This window comes from Chiloscyllium plagiosum, unplaced genomic scaffold, assembly GCF_037043375.1.
Source record: "Chiloscyllium plagiosum isolate Xiang-an unplaced genomic scaffold, Cpla_swu_hap1 HiC_scaffold_44, whole genome shotgun sequence".
Taxonomy (NCBI): domain Eukaryota; kingdom Metazoa; phylum Chordata; class Chondrichthyes; order Orectolobiformes; family Hemiscylliidae; genus Chiloscyllium; species Chiloscyllium plagiosum.
Window position 1 is genome coordinate 8,437,427 of NW_028270182.1, and position 10,966 is coordinate 8,448,392.

Here is a 10,966-nt window from a genome sequence, read left to right on the forward strand (position 1 = left end):
TTTGGATAAGTTCATGAATAGGAAAGGTTTAAGAGGTTTCTTGGCCAGGAGCAGGCAGGTGGGTCTAGTTTCGCTTGGGATTATGGTCAGCACAGACTGGTTGGACCGAAGGGCCTGTTTCTGTGCTGTATGACTGTAGGACTCTTATTAAATCTGCATCGACCACCCTTCCAGATACAGCACTCCAGATCGCAACAATGCGCTGCATCAACTCTCCTTCCCTCCCTTTCTCAATTACCCATGGCCTTCCTACTCCTGGACACAGCTTCTCCTCACTTCAGCTCCCTCTTATCAAAAGACTAAAGTCCCCCCGCCATTTTGAAAGATTCTCTCCTCCTCTGCTACAAGGAAAGGCTTCTCCATGTCCCTTCACATAACTGAAGCTGCCCCCAGCACAGGTACAGAACAAAATGCAAATCCCAGTTTGGTGCGGGAATAGACACTACTCTGTCCTCCACCTCCCAGGCTGCGAGTGATTCTTTCCTCCACCAGGATTTCCGAACCCGCAGGCAATGCACTCACTTCCTCCACTGTCGGCTTTGCCAATCGGATTTTGACCTCAGACCCCACCGACAGAGTTTACTTTCAGGATCTGTTACTGGACAGTCACTGACCATCTTGCATCCCAGGCCAAACCCTTCCGTGGCAATCTTACACACTTTGAAAAGGACACCCTCCTTTCGCTAAGCTCCAAGAGGTACCGACCCAGCTTCCTGCTGAGACAACTTCACCTGAAAACCCCCCTCCCAAGTACGTACTCTGAAACAGCTTCCAAGCAGCAGATTTTGTCCAACTGTTTCTCTCTCCCAGACACTGCAGGACATTTTTTAATCATTCATGGGATGAGGGTGTCGCTGGCTAAGCAGCCTTTATTGCCCAGAGGCCAGTTAAGAGTCAACCACATTACTGTGGGTCTGGAGTCACATGTAGGCCAGATCAGGTAATGATGGCAGATTCCTTCCCTGAAGGACATTAATGACCCAGATGAGTTTTACCAACAATCGACAGTGGTCATCATTAGACTCTTAATTCCAGGTTTTTAATGGATTCAAATTCCACTGCCTGCTGTGGTGGGAGTCGAACCTGGGTCCCCAGAACATTACCTGGGTCTCTGGATTAACAGTCCAGTGATAATACCATTAGGCCATCGTCTTGCAACTTGTTGAGTTTCTCCAGCACTCTCCACCCCTTTTTATTTCAGATCTGTAGCGCCTGATGTTGGGCAGATCCATAAATCAGGGTCCTTAAATAAGGAGACCAAAAGTGCACAGAGTGTTCCCAGCGCAGTCTCACCAACGCCCTGCACTGCCGTAGCAAGACCCACGTACTCCCTTTCCCTGGCAATAAAGGCCTATATATCATCAGCCGCCCTAATTACGTGCTGTGGACTTGTGATTCACGTGTAAGGGAACACTCACTCCCATCGGACTGTGGCTTTCTGCAGTTTCTCCCCACTTAAACAAAAGCCCGCTCTGCTATTCTTCCTGCCAAAGTGCACAGCCTCACATCATAGGGACAGAACAGCACAGAAAGAGGCCCTTCAGCCCATCACGGTTGTGCCAGTCAAAAGGAAGCTCCAGCTATTGGCACATCTGCCTACAGCTGCCAAACCTGTGCCCGCTCATCAATGCAATGCCACACCTGACTGCCAGGCTTGTTCACTTTGTGGGCAAATGGAATATTGTCCTTTATTGATGAAGGGATTGAGTTTAAGAGCAGGGAGGTTATGCTGCCGCAGGAGAGGGTGTTGGGGAGGCCACACCTGGAGTACTGTGTGCAGTTCTGGTCTCCTTACTTGAGAAAGGATGTACTGGCAATGGAGGGGGTGCAGAGGAGGTTCACTCGGTTGACTCCAGAATAGAGAGGGTTGCCTTATGAGGAGACTGGGTCTATACTAATTGAAATTTAGAAGAACGGGGGTGGGGTGGGGGGGGGGGGGGGGGGGGGGGGGGGGGGGGGGGGGTGGGGAGAATATATAAAATTAGGAAGGGAATAGATAAGGTAGAAGCAGAGAGAATGTTTTCACTGGCTGGTGAAACTAGGAAAGGAGGGTGTAGCCTCAAAATTAGGGGAAGCAGATTCAGGACTGAGTTAAGAAGGGATGCCTAGGGAAGCAGCTGAGATTTCCTCAGTAAATGCTTTTCAAGCGAAGAGAGATAATGTTTTGATCGGTTAAGGAATTGAGGGCGATGCTGAGCAGGAGGGTAAGTAGACCTGAGGCCACGAACAGGTCAGCCATGAAGTCACTGAATGGTGGAGCAGGCTAGAGGGGTGGGGGGGGGCCAGACGGCCTACTCCTGCTCCAAGCCCTTACATGCACTTGGCTTGCCCTCTCACCGGTTTCTGCCCCTTCGTACAACTGCTTGACCAGGCCGTGCAAGGTGGCGAGGAGGTAGTGTAGCTGCTGTGCCCAAGATTCCACGTACTTCATTCCCTGGGCAAACCCGGCTCCAAGCCCAGGCAACAACACGTAGCATTGGCAGGCCAGCTGGAGAGAGAGGAGGGAGAGCGGGATTAGTCAGTCAAACGCAGCGTCAGGTATTACACAGCGCAGGAACCAGCCACGCAACCCACCCCATCATTTTTGTTGAAGTCATTTGTGGGATGTGGGCATCGTTGGACAGGCCCAGTATTTATCGCCCATCCCCAATTGCCCAGAGGGCAGTTAAGCCTCACCCACATTGCTATGGGTCTGGAGTCACGTGTAGGCCTGACCAGGTAAGGATGGCAGTTTCCGGCCCTCAAGGAAACTAGCAAACCGGATGGGTTTTTCCGACAATTGGCAAAGGATTCACGGTCACCGTCTGCAATTGGTTTGTATAGAATTCAGATGCCACCCCCTGCTGTAGTGGGATACAAACCCAGCTCCCCTGGTGAACAGTCCAGTCGTAACACTGCAAGGCCATCCCCCCAATACACCACACGCCCCCCCCCCCCAATTATCCAATATCTACCTCTGACTAATGCACCTAACACAGCCACCTGATGAAGGAGCGGCGATCCGAAGGCTAGTGTGCTTCCAATTAAACCTGTTGGGATTATAAGCTGGTCTTGCAGGATTTTTAACTTTGTACACATTCATGAACACTATGGGCCATTTAGCATGGCCAATCCACCCTAATCTGCATGTCTTTGGACTGTGGGAGGAAACTAGAGCACTCAGAAGAAGCACAGACAGACACGGGGTGAACGTGCAAACTCCACACAGACAGTGGCCTGAGGCTAGAATCGAACCCGGGTCCCTGGCGTCGTGAGGCAGCTGTGCCAACCACTGAGGCACCATGCCATCCCCACTGCCACTTAAGGGTTGGACCAGATACTTGGGTCCTACTCGTCCAAATTAATCAAAGTCCCATTCACCAGCTTTTGGCAAATATTATACAGTGACAGGCCTGTTCCCACCAGTACTGTACCCCAGTGTTATACAGTGACAGACCTGTCCCCACCAGTACTGTACCCCAGTGTTATACAGTGACAGACCTGCCCCCACCAGCACTGTACCCGAGTTATACAGTGACAGACCTGCCCCCACCAGCATTGTACCCGAGTTATACAGTGACAGACCTGTCCCCACCAGCACTGTACCCCAGTGTTATACAGTGACAGACCTGTCCCCACCAGCACTGTACCCCAGTGTTATACAGTGACAGATCTTTCCCCACCAGCACTGTACCCCAGTGTTATACAGTGACAGACCTGTCCCCACCAGTACTGTATCCCAGTGTTATATAGTGACAGACCTTCCCCACCAGTACTGTATCCCAGTGTTATACAGTGACAGTCTAAACCCTTCCTTTTCATGCACCCATTCAGTTGCCTTCTAAATGGTGGGGTGTGGGGGAATCTGTTTGGGATATACAAAATTATGAGAGGCACAGAAGGAGTGAAACATGAGACTTTGATCCTTAAGATGCATCCTCAGCCACAGGTTTAAGGTGAGGAATAACTGGTCAAGAGGAAAGCTGAAAAAGATGGTTCCTCACTCAGGGGGTGGCACAAATAGTAAAGCGCATTGCCTGAGAGGGTGACGGAGGCAGGCACGCTCACAGTATTTAAGAAGCATCTGGATGAGCGCTTAAAATGCCAGGGCCTAGCAGGCTGTGTCCTGAGCAAATGGGATTAGTGTTTTGGTCAGCAGAGACATAGCAGGCCAAAGGGTCCATCCCCCTATGCTGTATGACTCCAAAACGTTTGATGTTTCGAGCTCAACCACCTTCTGTAGGAGAGAATTCCACAGGTTATGCTGCAGCTGTACAGGGTGCTGGTGAGGCCACACCTGGAGTATTGTGTATGGTTCTGGTCTCCTTACTTGAGAAAGGGCGCACTGGCACTGGAGTGGGCGCAGAAGAGGTTCACTCGTCGATGCCAGAGTTGAGAGGGTTGCCTTATGAGAAAAGCTGAGTAGACTGAGACTGTACTGATTGGAATTGAGAAGAATGAGGGAGGGATCTTATAGGAACATATAAAATGATGAAGGGAATAGATAAGATAGAAGCAAGGAGGCTGTTTCTGCTGGGAGGTGAAACTAGAATGAGGGGCCATTGCCTCAAAATGAGAGGCAGCTGATTTGGGACTGAGTTGAGGTGGAACTTGTTCACCCAAAGGGTTATGAATCTGTGGAAATTCCCTGCCCAGGAAAGCAGTTAAGGCCACCTTGTTGAATGTTGATAGATAGATTTTGGAACAGTAAAGGAATTAAGGGTTAGGGTGAGCGGGAGGGGTAAGTGGACCTGAAGCCACAAAAAGATCAGCCATGATCTTACTGCTGGCAGAGCAGGCTCGAGGGACAAGGTGGCCTACTCCTGCCCGTATTTCTTAAGATCTTACCTCCTCACTCTGTGGGGGACAGTAAGTATTCTCAAATCAGTGCTAAATGGCCTGCCAACGTAGACTTAGAAAGGAGTGGAAGGGTCAAGACATAGGATGACAGTTCTTAAAACACAAGCCACGCCATTCAGGGGCCTTGAAGTGTTGCCTTGACAATGGGAGTGGAAACCTGGAATTATTTTGCCCGGAAAACTGGAGGTCGATGGGCATTGACTGAAATTCTAGTAATCACTCAGTTTGCAGGCTGACAGATCCCAGTCCGGCAGACAGAATGCAAGATCAAATCTCACCTGGGTCAGGCATCACTGCCCTGTGCTTACCTCGTGCATGTGTGGGCTCCCAGTGTCAAGTTTACTCAGGAAGTAAGCAGCAAGCTTGCCCTGTTGACACAGAGGAGGCAGAGTTACTGTCCAACGACCTGCAAATCCATCTGCTGCTCTTCAAATGCCCCTTTACCCAACGATATTCCAGCATCAGGGGTGTAGCAATGAATTGGTGCAGACTCATTGCATCACACCTGTACAGTACCCCAGTGTTATACAGTGACCGATCGGTCCCAACCAATACTGTACCCCAGTGTTACACAATGCCAGTCCTGTCCCCACCAGGAATGGACCCCAGCATTATACAGTGACAGATCTATCTCCACCAGCACTGAATCCCAGTGTTATACAGTGTTGAAGGGCTTTTGCCTGAAACTTCGATTTTCCTGCTCCTCGGATGCTGCCTGACCTGCTGTACTTTTCCAGCACCACTAATCCCAACCAGTATATACCCCAATGATATACATTGACAGACCTGTCGCCACCACTGCATCCCAGTGTTATAGTGACAGACCTGTCCGCACTAGTACTGTACCCCAGTGTTATACACTGACAGACCTGTCCCCCCCAGCACTGTACCCCAGTGTTATACACTGACAGACCTGTCCCCCCCAGCACTGTACCCCAGTGTTATACACTGACAGACCTGTCCCCACCAGTACTGTACCCCAGTGTTATACAGTGACAGACCTGTCCCCACTAGTACTGTACCCCAGTGTTATACAGTGACAGACCTGTCCCCACTAGTACTGTACCCCAGTGTTATACACTGACAGACCCTGTCCCCACTAGTACTGTACCCCAGTGTTATACAGTGACAGACCTGTCCCCACCAGTACTGTACCCCAGTGTTATACAGTGACAGACCATGTCCCCACTAGTACTGTACCCCAGTGTTATACAGTGACAGACCTGTCCCCACTAGTACTGTACCCCAGTGTTATACACTGACAGACCCTGTCCCCACTAGTACTGTACCCCAGTGTTATACAGTGACAGACCTGTCCCCACCAGTACTGTACCCCAGTGTTATACAGTGACAGACCCTGTCCCCACTAGTACTGTACCCCAGTGTTATACAGTGACAGACCTGTCCCCACCAGTACTGTACCCCAGTGTTATACAGTGACAGACCTGTCCCCACCAGTACTGTACCCCAGTGTTATACAGTGACAGACCTGTCCCCACTAGTACTGTACCCCAGTGTTATATAGTGACAGACCTGCACCCCAGCGTTACACAATGACAAACCTGTCCCCACCACTCTATCTGGGTGATATACAGTGACAAACCATGTTACAGAGCTGAAATGGCTCTGTCCAGTCACTCCCCTGCTCCAAATGCACCACTGAGAGAGCAGCACAATGTATTTGTGGAACTGAACTAGCCAGATGGCGTGTGGTCTGAATTTGCAGTATATGAGGTGAGGGATCAGCTGCCTGTACACAAGGTGACACCTGAAAGACTGGAGAATCCCTTACCCGCAGAGATCCACAGGCCCGGGGGTAAAAGGTCATACAGGCCTTCATTCCCTCTAGCGCTGCTCCGTGACACTGCAAAAGTAGGTAGGTAGGTATTAGACACATTCACAATTGACTTACTCACGCAACGTTAAACTGGGACTGAGGACAGCAGAACTGAAAACTGTCTCTCTCATATAAACAACAACCCCAGAGAATATTTTCCACACCGTAAAGGGCTGCACTGGTGCTCCACTGTCCGGTAAGGATGGGGAGTGAAGGACTCAAGTATTGGAGACTGCTCAGACTGGAGACTTCAACTATCACCAGAAAATATTATTAAACACTGCTGGCCCCTTCTTCAACAATCCCAAACTAATCCCACTGTCTCACTCTCTCCCCGTAACCCTGTACCAATCCCCAAACTAATCCCACTGTCTCACTCTCTCCCCGTAACCCTGTATCAATCCCCAAACTAATCCCACTGTCTCACTCTCTCTCCGTAACCCTGTATCAATCCCCAAACTAATCCCACTGTCTCACTCTTTCCCCGTAACCCTGTATCCCCAATCACCAAATTAATCCCACCGTCTCTCTCCCCGTAACCCTGTAACAATCCCCAAACTAATCCCACTGTCTCACTCTCTCCCCGTAACCCTGTACCAATCCCCAAACTAATCCCATTGTCTCACTCTCTCCCTGTAACCCTGTACCAATCCCCAAACTAATCCCACTGTCTCACTCTCCCTGTAACCCTGTACCAATCCCCAAACTAATCCCACTGTCTCACTCTCTCTCCGCAACCCTGTACCAATCCCCAAATTAATCCCAGTCTGTCTCTCTCTCACACTATATCAATCCCAAAACTAATCCCACTGCCCTGCCCTCACCCCATAGCCGTCCCAATCCCCAAACTAATCCCACTGTCTCACTCTCCCTGTAACCCTGTACCAATCCCCAAACTAATCCCACTGTCTCACTCTCTCTCCGCAACCCTGTACCAATCCCCAAATTAATCCCAGTCTGTCTCTCTCTCACCCTATATCAATCCCAAAACTAATCCCACTGCCCTGCCCTCACCCCATAGCCGTCCCAATCCCCAAACTAATCCTGATGCTACAAGCTCTCCCCGTAGCCATCCCCAAACTAATCCCACTGCCCTGCTCTCTCCCCATAGCCATGCCAATCCCCAAACTAATCCCACTGCCTTGCTCTCTCCCTGTAGCCTTGTTTCGAGATGTTCCATGTGGAAGGTGGTAGATTTGTGTCTGTACCTGGGTATGCTCAGAATCTGTTAGTGATAAGGAAGCTCAACAAACAATCAAGGAAAGCAGCTCAAGAAATAAAAGAATTGCCGAGTGTATCGAGTGAGAACAATAGCCAAGTGCACAAAATGGTCATGGCACAGGAAGCGGCCATTTGGCCCACTGTGCCTGCACTGGCCCTTCAATTGAGTATCATTACCCAGTGCCAATCTCCTGCCTACCTCCCTACACACCTTCCAATAACCATCTAATGCCCCAACTGAACCTGCCCCCACCCATTTCCAGGTGGCGCATTTTAGACGCTAACCACTCGATGTGAGAAAGGTTTCCCTCACATCTCCCTTTGCTGCTTCTCACACATCACTTCAGATCGATGTGCCTCTCCTCCTTGCTCCTTTTGCGAATGGCAACAGTTCCTCCCTCTCTACTCTGTCCAGTCCTTGCTCATCATTTTTGAAAACCTCCATCAGATCTCCTCTGAATCCTTCTCCTCTTTAAGGAGAAGGTCCCAACGTAAACAAGGACGTGGCCTATACAATTAATGGCAGGGCCCTGGATGGTGCTGTGGAACAGAGGGGATCAGGGCTTCAGGCACATAATTCATTACAATTTGTGTCACAGGTGGACAGGGTGGTTAAGACGACATTTAGCACGTTTGCCTTCATTGCTCACACGTTTGAGTACAGGAGCTGGGACGTCAAGTTGACGTCGTACAGGATGTTGGTGAGGCCTCTTCTGGAGTAACTGTGTACAGTTCCAATCGCTCAGTTATAGAAAAGACATTAGTAAACTGGAAAAGGGTTCAGAAGAGATTTACCGGGACGCTACTGGGAATGGAGGGTTTGACATTATAGACTGGGGCGTTTCCTACTGGAACGTAGAAGGTTGAGGGTGACTTTATTGAGGCTTATGAGATCAGGAGGGGCACAAATGAAGTGAATGACGAGGGTCTTGTCCCTAGGGTAGGGGAATCCAAAACCAGGGGGCATATTTTTAAGGTGGGAGGAGAAAGATTTAAAAAGGACATAAAAAAAGTGTTTTGTGTGTGAAACGAACTTCCTGAGGAAGTGGTGGATGTGGGTTCAATTAAAACATTCAAAAGCCATTTGGATAAGTCCATGAATAGGAAAGGTTCAGAGGGATATGGGATAGGAGCAGGCCGGTGGGACTAGTTTAGTTTGGGATTATGGTCAGCACGGACTGGTTGGATGAAAGGGTCTGTTTCCGTGCTGTATGACGCTATCCTTTTTAGGTTTCTCATCCCTAAAACCATTGTAAATGGCTTCTGCCTTCTCACTCCAGGGCGTACACAACTTCCCTACAACAGGGCACCCACAGCTGTACATACCATCCAGCCAAGGGCTAATAAATGTCTTGTACAAGTTCAGCAGCAATTCCCTGTGCTTGGAACCCATCAGTAAACACGGTGTGCTTTATGAACTGCTCTCTCCCCTCCCTGTCTCTCGGCCCCCAGTTGAGCCATCTCCAATGATGTGCGCACACATCCACCCAGATCCCTGCGCTCCTGCGCCCCCTTTAGGAACACACAGATAAGTGCGGATGATAAAAATCAAATCTGGCAATCGTGCCCTGGAAACAATGGAAGGAGAAATCGAGGGCGAAACAGAAGAGGGCGAACAGAAATAGCCATTGAGACATGGTTGATGATAACCAAAGATTATGTTGACAGCCGCATTAAGGTTGGACCAGACTAAATCCCCTTCAAAATATTAAGATAGTCTGGACCCAAACTTTTGCTTATTTTGAAGGTGTTGTATTCCAGATGCAATGCGACTTTAAGGAGAAAAATATTGTTTTCATGCAGTATAGTCAAAATATAACCAAAACATTGGCTAGGTGTAAGTCTATCAGCCTAACAAAGTAATACACATTAAATACTAATTAACTGATCTAACATAGTAACACCCCACAAACACACGCCTTTGGCAAAAAGCAAATTTAGAAAACTGATCTCAGATGTAACTCCAGCAGCCCAGGAGGGAAAAAAAATGAGAAAACCCAGAGAGTGTCGAGGAGAGAGAGAGGAACTGACTCAGCAACATCCCAAAAAACTAAAAACTTCCTGGTCCTGCAGAAACGTGACCACACCCGGCCAGGCTGCTTCTATCGTTGCAACCTTTTTTTACATAACCAAGGACTCAGAAGGCTGTTTACTTTACAAGTTTGCAGTAGACATCTCTGTCTTCAAACTTTCCTTTAAAGAGAAACAGGACAAAACAGACACTTAACGTTGCGCAATCATTACATAACCAAGATGGGCAGATGCTGCAAATTGAAAACAAAAGCACAGAAAGGGCTGGGAAAAGGCAGCAGGGTCTGGCAACACTGGAGGGGACACGGCGTGCGAAAGTGAGCACAAAGGCAGAGCCAATGCTTCTTCACGGCTTACCTCAGGCTTCAGTGCCAAGAGAGCAGTCACAATGGCTGGAACGTGGTTCATGGCCACTTCCCGGGCCAGTTCCAGGAGCTGGGAGGAGTACTTCAGCAGGTCATGGAGCACCCAGATGGCCAGCTCCGTCGTCGTCTGGGGGTCCTGGGACTGCAGTGAGGCAAGGAGTGAGAAAGGAAAAGAGAGACAGGTCAGTCACAGTCCGCTCACCGGTAACCTCCTTCCCTCGAAAGAGGAGGGTGGGGAGAGGGCGGGGAAGGAACGTAGTCTGGGCTCACCTGGATAATGTGCTGCACAGCTCGGAGCCAGGATATGCACTGATCCTGGAAGGTATCAGTGGGACTGTCAGCCACCAGCACGGCCAGCAAGCAAACTCCTTCAAACCTATCGGGAAGGAGAAGCAGATGGAGAAGGCGGAGGGGCTTGTTAGTAAGGGCTCAACTCAACCAGCTTCCGAGGCACCCCCATTTAACCTCACAACCCCAGGACAGAGACAGAGCATGTGGGGGGGGGGGACAAAAACACGTGATGACTTGCGGCACTGCCCAGGAGCAATTCGTGCAGACCATTCGGCCCCTCAATTCCACAAGACAGGGGTTGTTTGGAATGTTTCCTTCCAGAAACCTGACTCTCTTCTCTCGAGAATCTGTCTCACACAGCCCAGGGCATTTCATTTTCAAA

General features: G+C 49.7%; 1 protein-coding gene across 1 annotated transcript in view; it reads right to left on the minus strand.

The window, feature by feature from the left end:
* pelp1 (proline, glutamate and leucine rich protein 1) overlaps window positions 1-10,966 on the minus strand; it is a 30,266-nt gene that overhangs the window by 17,651 nt on the left and 1,649 nt on the right. The window contains exons 2-6 of the mRNA XM_087982847.1: window positions 10,564-10,669; window positions 10,286-10,435; window positions 6,632-6,703; window positions 5,148-5,207; window positions 2,338-2,488 (exon numbers count right to left, since the gene is read on the minus strand). Of these exons, the coding sequence (XP_087838973.1) occupies window positions 2,338-2,488; window positions 5,148-5,207; window positions 6,632-6,703; window positions 10,286-10,435; window positions 10,564-10,669 (539 nt within the window). The remainder of the gene's footprint in view (window positions 1-2,337; window positions 2,489-5,147; window positions 5,208-6,631; window positions 6,704-10,285; window positions 10,436-10,563; window positions 10,670-10,966) is intronic.